Source organism: Symsagittifera roscoffensis, chromosome 4 (assembly GCF_963678635.1).
Source record: "Symsagittifera roscoffensis chromosome 4, txSymRosc1.1, whole genome shotgun sequence".
NCBI lineage: Eukaryota > Metazoa > Xenacoelomorpha > Acoela > Convolutidae > Symsagittifera > Symsagittifera roscoffensis.
In genome coordinates, this window is record NC_087065.1 from 40,590,018 (window position 1) to 40,609,274 (window position 19,257).

The 19,257-nt window shown below is 36.7% G+C and overlaps 2 protein-coding genes across 3 annotated transcripts in view; one reads left to right on the top strand and one right to left on the bottom strand.

Moving 5' to 3' along the window:
- Nucleotides 1-19,257, bottom strand: part of LOC134844878 (uncharacterized) — a 527,221-nt gene that overhangs the window by 234,464 nt on the left and 273,500 nt on the right. The gene's annotated exons all lie outside the window — the stretch shown is intronic.
- LOC134844599 (uncharacterized) lies at nucleotides 1,587-18,871 on the top strand. 2 transcript variants are annotated; one of them, XM_063861354.1, is made up of 11 exons: nucleotides 1,587-1,678; nucleotides 9,124-9,279; nucleotides 9,806-9,973; nucleotides 10,237-10,382; nucleotides 10,630-10,838; nucleotides 11,061-11,250; nucleotides 11,611-11,750; nucleotides 12,283-12,387; nucleotides 17,089-17,270; nucleotides 17,993-18,159; nucleotides 18,554-18,871. In XM_063861354.1, exons 1-11 carry the CDS (start codon nucleotides 1,608-1,610, stop codon nucleotides 18,739-18,741), a joined length of 1,722 nt encoding a protein of 573 aa, XP_063717424.1. In that variant the 5' UTR covers nucleotides 1,587-1,607; the 3' UTR covers nucleotides 18,742-18,871. The 2 variants fall into 2 exon arrangements, with proteins under 2 accessions (XP_063717424.1, XP_063717425.1); XM_063861355.1 differs by lacking the exon at nucleotides 1,587-1,678 and adding an exon at nucleotides 5,043-6,366.

The following is a 19,257-nucleotide window of genomic DNA, read 5'->3' on the forward strand; positions in this document are numbered from 1 at the left end:
AATGCTATTTTAGGATCCGATCTGTGGGTTGAGTCAATGTTTAGCACCATTTGGTGTTTTGAATTCTCTTGTTTCAGCTTGATTTAAATCAGTGGCAGAACTTTTCTTCCCACTATGTTGGCTCTGTGACCGTTCACCACAATGAAAAAAGGGCGTTTGGAATCTTAAAGGGCGATTGAGGAATAAAATGTTGGCCTACATGTATTTTACTCTTTTGTAGAATGCCAATTTTAGTGCCTCGTCTTCGTTTGATTCTTGTTTCTAGTTGGCACTTTTAATCGTTTTTTTGTACATATATGCTGCTCCATAACCATTGAAAAAGGATATTGAGCTACAGGATTCTGCAATTACTGTTATGGTATCTCCATTTATTTTTAGTTTTATCTAATGTCTATTGATTTCGTCTTCCTTGTAGTCAATTACTTTTTTAATATTGGATTGTCTTCTTGGATTGTCTTCACCCTCTATTTGACGTCTTGAATTGTTTACCAACCGTTTGCTGCAGTACATTCCAAGAATCCTATTTGGTCTACATTATTTGCGTGTGATTTCTGCTGTTGTTGGTCATCAGTTTCGTTTCCTTGTTCGTTGACACAATTGACATTTGACATTCGACATCTTTTTTTTTAAAATGTCCCCTTCTGCTTTTTCAGCATATTTTAACATTGGTTGGGCATATCTGTAGATGACCTGCCGAAAATGTGTTACCAGATTGAGAATTTTGCTTGGACTGTCTCGGTCACGTGGGACTGTGGTTGTTTATTCATTGAAAGAAACTGTCCCCAGCTTTGGGAGCTCGTGTTTCCACGGCCACTTCTTCTTCCGAATGGGGGCTCATTTTTTCCCTGATTTACGAGCCCCACAGTTTCCTGAATTACATTGAAGAGAATTTCCTGTCGCGCTTGTATGTCACTCGAAATGATGTTTAGAATAAATGTGTTATATACCCTTTTCCGTCTCAATGGCGCAGTCATATGCATCTCTTGGAGTTTTTCGTTCTGCGAGGAGTTCCTCTGAGATCTTTTCATTAGGCAAAGGTGCTGTGAACATGTCGCGTACCCCTTTTTCCTCGCAATCACCGCTTTGTAACTCTGCGTGAAACTGTTCAAGTGTTTAGTTTTTTTTCTGTATGCGGCGAATGAAATTATCTTTCAAATTTACAATTTTTTGGGTGATGAACAATCCGCTAGTTCGTCCCAAAGGTCTTTTGCGGAGGTTGAAGTCAGGTTCACATTTGGTAATCGTTGTCTGAACTGTCTTTATGACTCGTGCCCGAGGCATAACTACAAGTAGCTTTTTGCCTTTGTGGATGCTTCGTGACACAAGAGTGAACCACACATTTCTCATTTTGCGTTTGATTTAGCCACTTCGTTTGCACAACGAATACTCTTCTCTTGTTTGCGGACTCTTCTGTCTCGTTTTTGAGGGTTAATTTCGTTATGTATTTCCTCCTTGTAAATGTAAATACGTTCTGCTGGTTTTGGTACTGCCTTGGCCTGGTTGTGCGCAGGGTATTCACGTCTATGTTCTCCTTGGCCATTATAGTCATTTGCAGTTCCCCTACCCGTTTTTCTCATTCGACTGGTGTTTTGGTGGTTTGAGCCAAAATGGTGGTATATTCAGTGAGTTCTTTTGATCGACTGCTTGCTGTGCCATGTAGTACAACGCGAATGCTAAGGTAGGTGTATAGAGGTAAAACAAAACAATTAGTGCTAGTCACCAAGCTTAGTTAGAACACACCATTTCACGATTAGGTCTATAACTGCTCAAAAACGCAAAAATGACTGTCACTAAGCAACGTGATAGCTTTGGTTATTTTAGATTATTATGATGCCACGAAAGCACCTGAAGTTTGGCCTTCAAGTTCGAACATAAATTTTTCAGCCTTAACTTAGGCTGAATAAATAAATACTATAATAAATAGGTTTTTATGTAGATGCAAAGGGTACATATGCGGACGGATAACAAAACAGATGCTTTCGTTTTTATCATATGTGAGGATTAATTTTTTCTTAAAAAATTACTAAAGTTTCCCAGAAAAATTGTTTTATTGCTTCCCAAATAAATCATTTTTTGAAGTTTCTATGTTCTGGTTTCGCGGGATCTTGCAATTGATTAGTTTAAAAGTGAAAATAAACTAATTCCAGTCAGTGTTCGAAGAAAATTTTTGATTTTCTAAATTATCTTCAGTTAAATCAGCAGCATTAATTTAGGAACACTCTTTGAAAAACAAATTGAGGTTACTTGGGTTTTGGTTAATTGGTTTTTGATCCACATTGGGACAAAACGAACAGATTTTTTTAAGCATGAGTGTTTAATTCGGACCAAAACTGACATTTGAAGTCCAGGTTTTTAACAAAAAAACTCACACCCAAATGAGGATAACAACTGTCTGAGCAAAAATGTAAAAAAATTTTCTTGCTATAGTTTTCTGAAAAAATTGGGGGCTTCAAATATTGCCAATGTGGCCTTGTTCTGGATTATTTTAATGCACGCTCATTAAGACTTACCAATGAAGCTGAGATTATAACGCGAAATATTTACACAATGCAAATTTCAGATCGCTAAAAACTTTATTGAACTGAGGCAAATTAATTGGGCATATTGCATTCCATCTAATTTAAACTCAAAATTTAGGTTTCGATTTGATTAGCCCTACATTTATAGTGTATCAGAAATCTTTTCATCAGAAACTTTCCGAGACCAGCTATCCGAGACCAGCCCTTCTGTTTTGTTTTCTTGATTTGTACTTCAACTTTCACAATTAATTCTGATTCCATAGCATATTTCCAGATTTTCTGTTTCTATTCTGGGCGTGGATTTTACATCCAGACAAACTTTAGGTCTATATATTTGCAAATATATTTGAAACATTTTGCAAAATAGTTATGCTCCACTTTGAAAAAGTTTTATCTGCAAATTATTTTTTCGTGATACAAAAGGACATTTCATAACGCCTTGTAATAAAAGTTCAAAAATTGTTTTATTAAAAAAACTTGGAAATGTTCATTAGATTTTAAGTTTTAAGAAGGCAGGCTTGTTTTAAGTCAAGTATTAAAAAAATAAAAATATATGGGGACAAACGGGTTATAGAGTAGAATCTACCATCAAAAACTTTCTCAAGGCGGCGGATTTTCGAAAAAAATTTAAACAATTTGCCGACTTTTTTTCTAGGTCGACCAAACTGATTTTCTGTATTTTGACGAAACTATTAGACAAAAAAAAACGTATTTTGACAACAATTTAGCGACGCTGGCAATTTTTTCAAAAAAAACACAGTACAAAAATGCCGTTATTGGGCGTGAGGCGACAATTGGTACCAGGCGACAAATCGTAACAAGCGGCAATTCGTAACAAGCGGCAATTCGTAACAAGCGGCAATTCGTAACAAGCGACAATTCGTAACAGTCGTAGATTAGCCGGGAAACACTGATTGAATTGAACATTGCCATCTAAAATTTTACTAAAGTCACCTTCGGCGCCAAAACTTACTAGTTTTGAGGTGAGCGCGCGCGCGCCAAAACGCGACTTTTTGGTCAACAATTTCAAAAAAGTGGCTAAAAACTCTTTTTCAAAAATTTGACTGCGGCACAGAAAGTTTGGTCAAAATAGGGCTTATATAGTGATTTGGGAGAACTCAGAAAATCAATTTAGTCGACAAAAAAAAGTTTTTAAAATTCCGGTCCCCCCCCCCCCCCCCCCCGAGAAAATCCTAGATCCCCTACTGCTTATTACAAAGAAAAGTTTAGCTTTTCCCATGTCAGCTGGTATAATATAGTGGAAAGTTCTGTCAGGAAATTCAACTTTTTAATCTTACAGTAATAATTGCACCATTAAACCACCCGCTGTCGATTTTGTCACTATTTTCAAATTAGCAAGCAATTGTTAAGTAACTTTGAGCCTCAATTCAGAAAAATAACTGTTTTTAAAAGCAATTTGCGAGCCTGGTCAATTTGGTCGCTGCTTATAGACTTAACTGGGAGTATTCATTTAGAATGCTACACGACCCTATTTTGGTCACAAGAAGTTGCTGTTTGTACCTCTATTGTAGCGTGATGGCATTACCTGACCATTTTTTGGTCATAAAAGTTAAAACGCCGGTCATAAAACGTAAAACATAAAAAGTACTCATTTCCATCGAACATTGATAAAGATAAAATATAGCACAAATTTAACAATATAGCTTGTCATTTCAAGCGTATTTTATTGCAGTTTAATTTGCAAGGCCATGTAGAGCAATGAATTGTAGATAAGTGTCTCGCCGACATATGTTTGATTTCTGGGCTGTAATCCTTGAAACTACGTTTAATCAAACGACGTTCTTTTACGTTTCACTGGACCTTTTTCAGACTAAAATTGGACACCAGAGTCGAAACTGATTTTGATGTTAAGCTATCTGAACTATTTTGACGCCAGGAACCGTTGGTCGTGGAAACTCTTGATCAAAGTAGCAATTCCACTCCAAACTGCGCTTTGATTTTCGAAAACTATTTCCCAAGCTTTGCAAATTTAGTACCAAGTTATGTGGCCCTTTCTATGAACAAATCTAGACAAGCATTATGCATTTTGTCGGAAGGAAAACATTTAGTTCATTCTTGAAACTTTCAAAAACAGTGTGCTTTTATTAGTCGTAAAATTGGCATTATAGTACAAAATTTAACGGAAAATGTGGCGTTTTAAAAATGTTTGGATCTTTTTAACTTCCCCACAGTACCTAGTATTAAATTGCCACCCCTATAATGAAATAATTCAAATAAGCATATGTGAATTTTAAACCTAGTAACGAATCTACCCCTTTTGCAAAAGGCGGGGAAAAAGATCTAAATATTTGAACAATTTTGGCTAATACAATTTTGGCTAATTTTGGAGTTAATACATCAAAATCACAAAGATCTTTTGCATCCTGGTGAAAAAAGACATGGTTAAATGGTTGTTTGATGTGCTTGCAAGCTAACGCCACATTTTTTCAACCAATAATGTTACCGCGAACATTTTTCCGTTTCCATTTTTACAAGCCATTTTTTCCAACATGTAGAGATTAACTGTGTCTACCAACCATTTTTTATATCCATGAAGCTTAAAACGTGTAGAATATAAACAACATGTGCGCTTTTACTTCAGTAGTATTTTATCTGCATGTTGCAGTGGTCCCAATATATTCGGATTCTGCGCTGACATTTCCGTGAAAAATACTAGTTATCATAGCTCTCTCTGAAATGGGAAATTGCACCACGGACAAATAAATAGCAGAAGATTGATACGTTTCTTACCTACCCCTGCCCTGCTTATTTCTTTTTCTCCCTTTTCTTTCACTACCGTCTGATTCATACGTGCAACTTCGATATCCCACGCAACCAACAAGTAGAAGACTTACAGTCCCCCATAAGTATAGATATAAAGCACCAGTGCCTTAAATTTGCCCTTGTGCTAAATAACATTACCCCCATTTCCAAGCTGTTTTCGCTCAAACTTGACATTTAACGTTGGTTTTATTTCGACATGGATCGCTCGTTTCACGAAATGTTTCAGCGCCACGGGATCTTGCGTGCCATTTATACAGAAAAAAGATAAACAATTCAAAATTTGCCCTAAGTACTCGAAATTTGTACGTCTTGAGCATGTTTTGAATTAAATTACAAGTCATATATCATTTCAATTCTTCTGTTTGTCTTACCGAACTTGTTCCCAAGTTTTGAAGGAAGTCTAATCAAGTTTGAATTTTGGATTTTCTCTACATTTTCGACCACTGTCCACTCCTTTGCATTGTGTCATAGTGATTAGACAAATCTTGCCTTAATTAGATTTAAACTTGTTAAATAGAGTAATGTCAGATTTAACTTCTAAACCAGCTCTCAAATATTAAATTTGAGAATTTTTTTGAAATCAAGAAAAAGGACTCTCTGATCAAGCAGAAACTCGTTTTGAAGCATCGGTGATTCTTTGTGATTAAGAAAAATTCTTAGACAAATATTTCAGAAAACTTGAACAATTACCGGCTTTTTTCTTGCCCATCTGTTTGACATCTACAATGGGTTGAAATAATTTTACCAAGGTCAAGCGCCGAAAGTGATTTATATTATGAGTTACATGTTAAAGTTAAGATAAAGCTGATCTGCCAACAGGATTTGAGAAGCTCTGAATTGGCAAATTTACTTGCCCTTTATCCAGTTTTTTTCCTTCCGCTTTCTCATTTTTGGCGACAGTGAGCAAACAAAGGGGCCTTTTTATTAATTGATTCCATATCTTTGATCTGTGCCGTGTTACTGAATTTATCTTTGATACTTTTCTTGGGAACCAAAACGTTGTTGCGCAAGCTCCGATGGCAGACTCTTCACTTCGAGACATAGTCGACCTTGAGAGTCCGTGGTGAGATACCATTCAAACAAGACTGCTCGTATCAAGGCGGTGCCCTGACTGTTCCGGCCTGCCTTTTAAACTCAGCAGAATAGTGTTCGCCCTGAAAACAGTTCATGAATTTATATATATTTAAAAAAAACAAGCGTTGAAAAAATTCATTTGTTTAAGTTTGAGCCTAGGAAAAAAATTTTTGGGCGATATACAAAAATGTCAAAAAAAGCTAGTTAAAATTTTAAAAATAGTTTGGAGAGGAAAACTAGCCAGAGAACATTATTCAGTCACTTCCGGTAAATACGACCCAGTGTTCCGACTACAGGAGTCATAACAAAGAAAAAATCATAAAACAAGGGTAAAGTTTTCCGAACTATTTTTATTAATTCGGACAAAGATTTTTTTCGGGCTAACAACTAGTTTAACAAAAACAGTTGAATCAGTTGACGTCTGCTCTGATGCAACAACCGGCACCAAATATTTTTTGAGCATGTCTGCTTTCTAAATGGCCGTTCAATTTGAACTTTTGTTGTTGCCTTTAAGCAGTCATTATTAACATTATTTCAGTCAAAAAATATTTCACCTGTCATCTTTTTTCATGAAGTTATGGGGGTTTAAAGATTGCCATTTTGGCCAATTTGGGACAATTAACGCGCGATATGTTTCGCGCTACTAACCCGTCTTAAAAACCCGTCTTAAAAATTGTTGCAAATTGGTTAAAAGAAGCTTATTAACCATAATTGATTTGTTATAAGGAGTAAAATCTTTTCTTTTGTGTTTTATATGAGATTTGAGGGGATGATTTTTGCAAAAAAAACTTCAAATTTTAGAAGAAAAAAAAATTTCCTTTCATTTCATTACATTTATTTTTTTAAAGTTATTACTGCTCTATAAACCTTTAAAGGCAGTCGGAACACTCAGGGCTTCGCCCTGATACGAGCAGTCTTGTCTTTTTTTTTATCGCTGATGAATTACGGGTTTTTCACTTTAGCACTTCTTTGGCTCAATTTTTTTACTGATGTAAAATCTGTTTCCTCGTGGTTTGTCATTTGAAGGGCCAAAATACTTTTATTTTACATTTGTACTTTTGGAGGTAAAACACCTTGAGTTTTGAATTTTTTTGTAGTTCGAAAGCTTTTGCAGCCTTATTTTTGGCTCATTACTTGCCTCTCCAAGTATTGTTTTGTTTGCTCAGTTACTGTTTGATGAACATTTTAAAATTTTTTAATCAAATTCTGGCAATTGGGCTGGTCAGTATCATTTCTCAAATTCAACGGCCTTTGGGACAAATGTAAAACAATGATTGTTTTTTTTTCAATATTTTTCTTCAAATAAGTGTCTTGTCCTACTTTTGTCGGCTAGTTTCCGCTCTTATTTTGTTGTATGGCAAGTAGTGGGAAGCTCCGCTTTGCCTGTGTTTGAAAATAGGCTTATGACTGAAAAAACTTTAAAATGCAGCCATAACGATCCTGTGACAGCTCTTTAACTTGTCTGAAGTTGCATGATCAAATCCGCATGTCCAGACTATAGTTCTTTATCACTCTTTAAGCGTCGTTGCAACATATATGGTTTCAAATATTTAAAAAAAATAAGAAACCAAAAAAATATGCATGACATGAATCAGTAATAACAGTCTTTTCTGTATCGGAGTCTAGTTTTTGCGGCGATGGATTCCTCTGTATATTCTGAGCCACAGAGAGCAAAAACACAAAAGAATAATTTCCATGGTTTAAATTTTGTCGGTTAGGGTTCGCTTCTTTGTTTTGTGTCTTTTTTTGCTCATAAAATAAGTAAATAAGTTTTCATCACAAGTATAAATCTTTTTGGGCTGCGTTTCGGGTATGTTCCAAGTTGTCTCAAAAATTGCTACATTTCGTCTGCAAAATAGTCAAAACTATTGAAGCGTGAGATCTGTATACATTTTAAAAGCAAATTTGTCCAATAACATTTTCAAAAAAAAACGTTCTAATTTTTTTTTGCAGAAATTTTTTGAATTTTCGAAGTTTTTGGCTCTTAAAATGGCGCTAAAAATTGCCCGAAACCTTTTTTTACTCGAAAAAAGTTAGACTTTCACGGCTTATATCAAGGTTAATTAAGCTAGTGTAAGCCTGCACGCTCACTTATTGGCTCGAAATTAGACCAAAAACCATAAATTTCAAACCGGTTTTTCTCAATATTGAGAAAAATTTTTTTCAAAAGTCGAACAAATCACGGCTGAAAGGGCTTTATCACTCGGCTAATTTTAATGATTATTTGTGGCAGGGGCGGATCTAGGATTTTCTCGAGGGGGGGGGGCGGCGGATTTTCAAAAAAAAATTCGAAAATTTTGTCGACCTTTTTCTTTAGGCCGACCAATTTGATTTTCTGAGCTCTCCCTAAGTACTAAAAAAAGACCTTGTTGGCGAATTTCCAGCGCCGCATGCTAACTTTTGAAAAAACAGGCCAAAAAAGCGTTTTTAGGCACTTTTTGACCCAAAAAATCGCATTTTCTCGGCGCGCGCTCCTCCCTCAAAAGTATATATTGGCGGCGCCAAAAGCGCCTTTAGAAAAATTTTAGGGTCTGTCAGCCAAAAATGGATATCTCAAAATAGTTCAAAGAGGGGACCCTTTGGGTCGACAGGGGTTCGAACTCCTAAGGGAGGGGGCGTCCGCCCCCCCCCCCCCCCTTAATCCGCCCCTGATTTGTGGTACCTGATTTTGCGTGGAAAAAAACCTCCTCATTTTTCAAATGTTCGGAACAATAATTCAATACATGACATGTGCTGTGCTTATTAGTTTCATCCTGGACTTCTGGACGGAGGATGTGCTGCGTCTCTTTAACATATCACAGGACCTCTACCGGGTCATCAAGGCTGCCATCCTGCAGTTCTATTCGCCAGGCATCCAGAAGGAGAAACTGGATTACAACTGCATCAACTTCAAACTCAACGGGTCAGCCCTTTTAATGAATACTCCATTCGTACTTAAGTTCAGTTTATCACTCTACTTTTGCACACTCCGATTGTTTCACTCCCTTTTTCTCAATCTCAAAGCTGTTGATCCCAATTCGTTGAACCCCAGCTCATATTCATTCAATGTTAAGCCCGCGTGTTTTTGCTCCACGATTGTCACTAACAAGTTGAAGTTCTCCTACTGTATCCAATTATCCGCATGTAATCATGTAGTCTTCTTAAAAAATAGATGCCCAATTTAGCGTGATGCGAGTACAATCATTTACAGAGCGCATTTATTTGAGCCAACCAGTTTCTCGTCTATCATTGTAGAGAAGTTAAGTTCTGAAATAGATCTAAGCCGATCTAAGAAAATCTCAAAATAAATTCGATACTTATCAGTCAAAAGCTAATATTGTTAAGTTAAAACTGCTGTTACCTCTTACAACTTCAAAAAAGTCTTTAAAAATTAATTTGCTTTTTGCGCTAACGACATAAGGAACGCTTAGATAAATGTCTCCTCACAGGTATCCGTTCGCGTACAGCAAGCCCGTGTTTGTGAAGCGGGACGACCACAAGATCTTCTGCGACACCCTGTGTCAGATGCTGCAGAACCTCTCGTTCGTAGGGTGGGAGGCATCTATGGCACTCAATCTCAACTCATGCAACACCCTCTCTTCCATATTCTTCAAGAGGTCAGTCGCAACATTCTGCTCTTATTGTCCGAAGATTAATCTACCTCAATCAGTGTCTGTCTAAACCGAAAGCGCTTATTGCATCATCAATGTCATTTGACAATCAGCGGAAATAGGGACAGTCAAACTGTAAAAATAAATAATAGCGAACATATACTTTTCATGTTCTATACGATATCATACGGCAGTGGGTACTATTTGCTTTAAAAAAAACAGACCAAAGGGGTTGTCTCAATCCTAGAATGTCTCAATGTGTAAAACAGGTCGGACTCGGAGGAGCACAAGGTGTACAGTGCTGTTAATCTGTACATGTCCAACAAGATGCAGCTGATCAACTGCAGTGACGAGGTGTTCACAGCTGTGCTGCAGTGTTGTCGCAAGATGTGGTCACCCGGGGTCACCACAACGGGTGCGAAAATCATTTTTTAAACATTTGTTAAAAGGCATTACTAAACTATCAAGTAATCTTATTCGACGATCATTTGTCACAGGAGTATAATATCAAATTGGCATTACCACCCCCTCCCACTTTGGGTTTATATCGATCTACTTGATTTGAATGCCCGAATTTTAAAAACAGTAGAATATGAAAATAATTTGAAAAATTACTTAAAAACTTCAATACGCTCAAATTAACTGTCACATAGTTTTTTCAGACTCTGGTCGTTTCTCGGACGCCTCCCTGTCCAACTCGTTCACCATCCAACTGGGCAAGACACCCTGGGAGAGCAGCAACAAGGCCTCCTCCACCGACTGTGCTCTGTTGATGATGGAGCTGTTCACCTGTCTCAGATGCATGGGACTCAACTTCGAGTTCGCTTGTCATCTGTCGAACAACGCACAACAAACACTCATATTCTCAAAGGTCACTTTAATGTTATATTTTCTAAAGTTTTCCGCCGCGAGTTTGGACAAAAACCATATAAAAATGAGACAAAAAGGAACAAAATTAAGTCATGGTTTCGCCTATTTATTTTGACGTTGTCTTAAACGTATACATACTAATGCTTAAATTCATTTGTCAGTATAATTAAAAAAGTTAATCAGATTTGTTTTTGAGGTGACTGTGACAAAAGTTGTGTTTAAGAAAGTGGCCATCACAAATAGTTGTGTTGAGAGGGATCTGATGACGTCACAATTCAACTCTTCAGCTGGACTGTGTGCCTTCAACTTCTCCCACCACAACAGACTGGAACTGGTGATGGCTCCGAAGGAGTTGGAGGACTTGGTCACCGACATCATAACCAACCACGAATTCCAGACCACAAACATACAGAGTTAGATCTTCAACCACTACTGTTATATATAATGTACAAGGTTTAAATCACGCCCAATCACTCACAAGGGAAGGACCAACGCACGAACTCTCCAGATCTTTTTAGTTTAGCAGAGATGATTTATCAGTACGACGCGCACACGTTGGTAGTATAAGGGGTCGGTTATTTGAAGGTAATTACACGATTTCTGAAAGAGCCATAAAACCAGCAATTGATAAAAAAAATAAGTCCTCTCATATCATTTGAAACCGCCATGTAAAAAACAAGAAATTATGCCCTAAACGAGCACTGAAAATTCCAGATTCATCGAGTTCCATTTGCTAACGCATTCTTAACATTCTTAGACAGACATTGCTTCAGGTTCTGAGCGCATCAACGCTGCCTCGCAGGTGTTCAAACTGAACAGCAAACCGTGGAACCCACCAGTAGAGCCAGAAGTGGTTCTACTGGTCAACAACATCGTCAACAATACCTGGTCACAACTGGGGTGGCAGTCACTGGTAATAGAAATCATTTCTCTTACAAAGCCAAAGCAACTAAATAAACTACATTACAAACACGTCATTTTAAACGATATGGCGGAAATTGGCCGCACGCGTCAATCATAGCATGTAATACTTCATCACAATTAAGAAAAATTGATTTCATCAGAGTTCAATTTCATCAAATCAATTTCATCAGAGTTCATTGCTTAGTTCCGTGAAAAATTCCATATCGAATTACCCACCCGCTAAGGCAGGGTTGTTTGGTTGTCTGGCATTGCTACAGTATTTATTTCAAATTAGTTTTCCAATGGTTAAAGTAAACTACTCTGCGACGAATTGTTGCTTTTTGAAATGTTACCAATAGTCGCAGCCATCTGCGACGAGTTGCCGCCTCACAATTTTTTTTAAAAAACTAAGGCACACATAAGCGTAAAAAATGCTTGAAACATCATCCAGTGTGAAAACTAAATCAATTTGAGAGCGTACATTTTCAGTTAAGTTTATCTCGAGTCAAATCTAAGGTGAAAGTTATAAGCGTATGCTTCAGGTGTCCCTCGACATATCTAGGATAGGGAACAGCAACACCTCACTGCTCCTCATGGAGAAAGACGAGTTCTGGAAACCCTCCAGTATATGCTGCGTTTACTTCCACGTACGTTGTTTCAATGTTCATATCTACAGGGTGTTTTAAAAACACGTTTTTTATGAATCCTCTCTCATTTCACAAATATTTTGGGCTAATGAATCCACTTTTTTGCAACAGGCAGCAAAAATTAGCCAATTTCTTTTGATGTAATTTTGTAAGGTGGATTATATTTTGTTCCACGTATGTTTTCGTTGTTCGCCGAACTTTCACTGCATTCAGTTTCGAACAAAATCCTATAGTGCTAATTTAATATAACCAAACAAAACAATCTAAAGCAAAATTTTCTCTCAAATTTGGTTAACTTTGGACAAAAAGTTGACGAGGGGAAAAAATCCTTTAGAATTTTACTAACATCTTTTGAGAAAATCATACAGCAATAAAAAATACGGGTTCAAAATTAAGTAAAACAGTGAAAATTGATGTAATAATAACTGAAATTGAGCCCGCTCTCATTTTGTTACAAATTTTTTACACATTTTGATTCTCGGAGAAGCAAGCACCTAGTACAAATCAGCCCGACTGCAAATTGAGTTGGCTTTTGGAGTAGTATGATATTCTTGAGACTTTCTATCACAAGTTTTATAAGCATTTTAAATATTCAGTTCTGATTAGCTGATCACATTTGTTCCATGTATCATCCAGCAAGCCATATATCTAGAAAAAAATGTTCACTGTAACACAGAGGCGACGCTGCAATTCGCAAATTCTTTAAAGAGTGAGAAAATTCAAAAATAGAAACAAGACTGCTCGTATCAGGGCAAAGCCCTGAATGTTCCGACTGCCTTTTAAGGTTTATAGAGCAGTAATAACTTTTAAAAAAAGTATTAAAAATGAAATTAAAACTGAGATTTTGTTTAGCTTTAGCTTGTGCGTCCAATGGCAAAAATAACTTGTATTTTGTTTGTGCAATCACAACTTGAAAAAACTCAAAAATAATTTGACTGCTTCAAATTGTTTGGCGTTAATAATGGATTCATACTTTGATTTTTAGTTATCCGAAACAACAAATTAGCTATTTAGATTCTGATTGATTAATTCACTGCGATAAATCATGGTAACCTTAAAATAAGATTAGTACACAGTATCGAAGCAAAAAAAAACATCAAATAAATTTTCCTAAATGTTTGTTATGTTTGTCCTAAATGCGATTTAAATTGAGAGATGCTGGAAAACACACTTACCAATGAAAATAATGATTTGAAAAAAAACAAGACTGCTCATATCAGAGCGAATCCCTGAATATTCCGACTGCCTTTTAAGGTTTCAGGAGCAGTAATAACCAAAAAAATATAAAGTAAAAAAACGAAAAAATTTTTTTTCTTCTGAAAATCGAAATTTTTTATGAAACTCATCCCCCTACACGCCATATTAAACACGAAAGGATAGATTTCGCTCCTTGTAACAAATCAATTAAGGCAAATAAGCTTCTTTCAACCAATTTGGAACGATTTCTAAGACGAATTAAATATCTGCTTACGCTGTAATCGCGCGTTAATTGTCCCAAATTGGCCAAAATGGCAATCTTTAAACCCATAACTTTACAAAAAACGATCACAGGTGAAATATCTTTTAAAATTTAAGCTCAGGACAACAATACCTTTGAATGATATAATTCCGTTAAAAATAGCTAGTTAAAAAGTCGAAATTTGTCTGAAGAATAAACCCTCCCCTAGCACAAATATTCCGTTACTTTCGTATCGAAAGTCGGAACAGTTATCAGGCGTTAACTAAGCAGACAGTACTTGGGAAGAACACCATTGAACCAAAAACAAACTCGGTACTCCCAATTTTTACTCCCTTCCCTCAACACGATTGAAAATAAACTCTAAGTCATTCAAACGACGATTTATGAGGTTAATTAACTAAAATAATATAGGACGAACCATTCAAGCTGCTGAAACTTTAAAGCAAAAAACGAGAAGTATTGGCTTAAAAAAAAGAGTTGGATTATAAACCAACACTAAAACAAAATTGAAAACATCCATCAAGCATTGAAACAACCATTGAATACATGCTCAAAACAGCTGCTGGCCAGACATTTTTTTCGATTTGATAATTCTTGGTAGAAGTAGGCGTTACATAGAGGCAAAACAAAGTTTTTAACGGAAAAAGTCTAGTGCTCGATTACAAGACACTTGCTCACGCACGTGTAATACTGCAATCTGAACACCCTGCAATGCTTAGGAGTACTTTTCTTGTCTAGTTCATTAGAAAGAAAAATTTTAGCATATCAAATAATTGACAATATAGACCATTATCAAGCACTGATTCGTGCGCTTTATACCTGTTGCCGAAAGTAAGCGCAGCCAATCGAAGCGTAGCAAGCGTTAGCCCCTCGCCTATGTTTCTTCACATCCCAGTCACGCGCTTTAGTGAATGAAATATTCCTTTTCCTGTGTACTTCACATACATGTTTGGTGCGCGCAATCTTTTCTTTCTCCTTAGAATTCACATTGGCGGCGACAGCAGAGTCGAAATGGTTTTCAATACTTAATGAAAAAATTTGCGTCTCACTAAGAACTAATGCGCGCGAATTGAGTCGTTGCGTACGCGCTTTGGATGCTAACTGGAAGTTCACAAAGATACTAACTGGAAGCACACAAATTTATCATTTTTAAAATTACAACCCAAAAATACACCCCATTAGCATGCAAGTACGGGTACAAACGAGTTTTGAACTTTTCATCTCTAAAATTTTAGAATTTTTAATGAAAATTGTGAAATCGTTCATATCTTATTAAGTACGAGCTTCGGGAAAATTTTGGCATTGGATTTGCAACCCTAAATTACATTTCCGTTAGCTACGGGTACAAAAAATTTGAATTTGAAATAAATTTTAAATTTTCTCCAAGTTTTCAAAAATTTCCGAAAGATTCATAATTTTGTAGATAATTCCTGAAACCAAAATAACAGAAGGCTAAATTTTTACTTTGAAATTGCAAAAACAAAAGGCAGCTTCGTTAACATGCAACCGAAGGTTCTAACTTTTGAGTTAAATTTATAATTTGACACAAAGGTGAAGTTGCACGTCGCATACACAAGCAAAAACATGACCGAAAACGCTACTGGCAAAAACTGAATGATTAAAACTTTGAGTCTACAAAATTTCTCAAGTGACGCACGCCAATTATGAGTCTACATAATTGCTAGGTGACGCAAGCCAATTATGACGCATTAGCAGTACCAGTCATTTTGAAAAAAGAAATTACCAACGAACATGCCTCAATTTATAGAGCGGACGCATTTTAACTAGTATATGAAAAAGTTCATTAAGAACATCCGACCCTCCCCAGGTTCGAACCGTCTTATTTTGCTGCTCGTCTCCTTCCCTACCTCAAAGCTACAGAACCATAACACCTTGAAGCTTAAGTGCTACTTGTAATACAATAGTGTGTCTTAAAATCCTTAGCATTTGCTGTACTAAATCGCTGGTTATTGTTCTGACTTTCGATACAATCAGACAAATTTCGACTTTTTAACTAGCCATTTTTGACGAATTTTTTTTATACCATTCAAAAAATATTGTTGTCCTGAGCTCAAATTAGAAACGATATTTCACCTGTGATCATTTTTCGTGAAGTTATTGGCCAATTTGGGACAATTAACGCGCGATATATTTCGCGCTATTAACGCGTAAGCGAAGATTTAATCCGTCTTAAAATTCGTTCCAAATTGGTTGAAAGAAGCTTATTTGCCATAATTGATTTGTTACAAGGAGCAAAATCTATTCTTTTGTACTCTATATGGCGTGTGCGGGGATGATTTTTGCAAAAAATCTCAAATTTTAGAAGAAAAAAATTTTCATTTTGGTTTATTACATTTAATTTTTTAAATGTTATTACTGCTCCATAAACTTTAAAAGGCAGTCGGAACATTCAGGGCTGCGCCCTGATACGAGCAGTCTTGTTGATCTTATGCATTATACTGCAATAAAAGAGCACTTTCAAAAAGAGCACTAATACTTGCGACTTAGGTTGGAAAAAAAGAGAGTTCGTAATATCACACAATCTTTGCTTGTTTGAAAATGTAATCAATGTATTGTTTCTAAAATCTTCAAGAAATCATTTATAGACATCTAGCCTTGGCCTAAAAAACATATCAAATTAAAATTCATCCAGATTTCGGATTGAAAAAGCTTCTAAAAATTAATGTCTTTCCTATCACCTTCGTGCCCAGCCATGCCTTGCGCCGACCTGCCTCTCATTTCTCTGCACTACCCTGCCCCTCCTTGTTCGCTGACCTACCATGCGCTCAAAACTTCAAGACAATCTGTCAAGGTCCGTATATAGGTCAAGGTCAAACGTCAAGAGAAATAGTATTGAAGTTTTGAGTGCAGCACAGCGCAAGGCAAAGAGGGTCAGGGCGAGGCAAGGCAGGGAAATGAGGAACAAGGCAAGACAAAGCAGCGCTAGACAAGGCAGGACAGCTTCAAGGTCTATTTGCGTCAAGGTCAAATGTCTTAAGTTGAAATTAAATTGGACTGCAGATTGAAAAAAGCTTCTAGGAAATGCTGGCCTTTCGCTTAAACATTGTCCCTAACGCCTTTTATTAACCATTATCCCCCAGAATATTCTTGGTTCAAATTTCGGGACCATAAAAGTACGCTGTTGATCATATAGGTTGCAGAAACAATCAGTGCTGAGGATACATTTAAGATGTTTTGGTGGTCATATTTGTTCCCATAATATCCTTGTTTCTGTTTTACAGGCTTCGTACAAACTACTGAAGAATCGTTTTTTCATCTCCATCTTCAATTTCGACATCGACCACTTGAGACTTCTGGTGGACAAGATCTCCTCCACGTTCAGGGTGAAGAAATGGGAGACTATCCAGTACCCCAGTCAGGGGGAAGGCACATCCCAGAGGGCTCTCTATCAGAGGTGGAAGACGTGAGTACCAACACATATCCCTTCTACGATTCACACACGTGTGAAGTTTGCATTTAAAAAATATCAATGGAAAGTCAGAAATTGTAAATCTCTGATCATTTTCCCAAAACAAATTCAGTTTTGTTCGGATGTGCCACATTTTAATATGGATGTTTTTCCATGGTTGACAGGTGTTGTTCCAAACTTCATAACAATTAGGAAACACAAGAAAGAACTCACAAACACAAGCAAGAAAATTACGGAAGCGGCTATAAAAAGGCAAAACAAGTGAAATAAGGATAGAAAAGGATAGATTACGTCCTCGCATCAAATGGGCACTTTTTTTTGCGAGTTGGGTTAGAAACAAGTGGATTCGCAATATAATACTACGCTCGCTAGCTCGCATGTGTAATGAACCTTTTGAACCCTGGGTTTTGGCAGAGAATATGCACATCACATAAGTGAATAAAAAGTTCAAGAGTCGGTATAAGCCAAATTTTGTAGTAACAAAAATTTACAATTTAAGCTACCGAAGTCCATTGTGAGAAAACGTTACGCATGGCAGAAGTTAATCTTCTCTGGCATGTGAAACATAGGAACAAACACCAATCTGTCGCAAAAAAATGATTCAACTCTTAAATTTTATTTTTTTTGTCAGAGTTGATTATTCCAAAATTGTATCCTCCCTCTATTAATGAAATGATGTTTGAAAGTTTATAATAACTTCCGTTTTGATTTCTCAGGAAGCAGTCGTGGTTCCGGTGGGAGTTCGAGACGGATGTTTGGACCACGTGCTGCCACACCTCCATGTGCGACAGAAGATACACTCAGCTGCGCATGCTCCAGTTATACTTGTTCGACCAAATAACATCCAAGTGCTACGAGCCTATGCAGATCAACACTTCTCTGGGTGATTTCTCGTCATAATTACCTGCCCCTACCATCATAATTGTGGGGAAAGTCTCAAGTGGAATAGACTGGGTTTTTTAAAAGTTTAATCGCTGACGAAACTTCTATTATTATGAAGCCGTGAGTTCCATATCAGATGAGACAATACTTTATTACGCTATCGTGAACAAATGAGCGTATCTAATTGCAATTTTAAGAGCTGGGATTAAAATCCGACCTTTAGGACTTAAACATAGCAAACATAATTGTTTTCTATTTTACCCTTTCGTTTTATTCTGCAATCCACTCTTTATAACTTTGCGCATGTGTGTCACTAGTTTCAGATTTCCTTTTTGGTAGTACTATTAACATGATTTTCTAAGCATACCATTTAATGGAAGAGTACATTCTTTTAGTGTCCGGACCATGCAAACAGATGCGACACTCCCTTCACCCTTTTGTGGATGTTGTGTTCTTCAAGAAATCGACAGGAGCCCCCAATACGGCTACAGCCACCAATTCCGCATGCTACACTAACCATACACCTTCATCTAACGACGACTACAGTTTAGGATCAGCAGACTCTAAATCATCCACCACGTGATCCTCAGAGCAATATGGATAGACTATCTATATTATCATGTATAATCTATTCAATTCGTAATCTATAATCATCGCTATTCATGGATTTTTAATTTCGTACTATTTTTGAAATTAATTATTGTTGATCAAAATATGTCTTTTCTGGCCAGTCAAAATCACCCAATGTAAGGCACAAAAAGAAAAATTTCGCATCTACTAGCACATTATTTGGATCAATTAGCTCCCCATTGCTCCAACTAGTTAAAATGGGGAGGAACTGAGTATCCGGGTGTTTTTTGCTTTTTTTTGTTTTCTACGCAAAATCAGGTACCCCAAATCAGAACGGGTGGATAACGATATCATCGCAAGGCCCTTCAGCTGCAATTCGAACGACATTAAAAAAACTTTAAAAAATTTCTCGGTGTCGAGAAAAACCAGTTTGAAAATTTAGGTGACTCCAAATTCAAGCTAATAAAGGCGAGGCTATTTATTTTTACAAGAGTACAGTTAATTTTTGGAGTTTTTTAGCTCCAATTTG

Excerpts from the sequence above, each read along its gene's own strand:
- LOC134844599 (XM_063861354.1), top strand. The coding sequence starts at position 1,608 with ATGGTGGTATATTCAGTGAGTTCTTTTGATCGACTGCTTGCTGTGCCA. Across the intron at positions 9,280-9,805 it reads ATCAACTTCAAACTCAACGG|GTATCCGTTCGCGTACAGCA; the intron begins GTCAGCCCTTTT and ends GTCTCCTCACAG. Across the intron at positions 10,839-11,060 it reads AAACACTCATATTCTCAAAG|AAAGTGGCCATCACAAATAG; the intron begins GTCACTTTAATG and ends GTTGTGTTTAAG.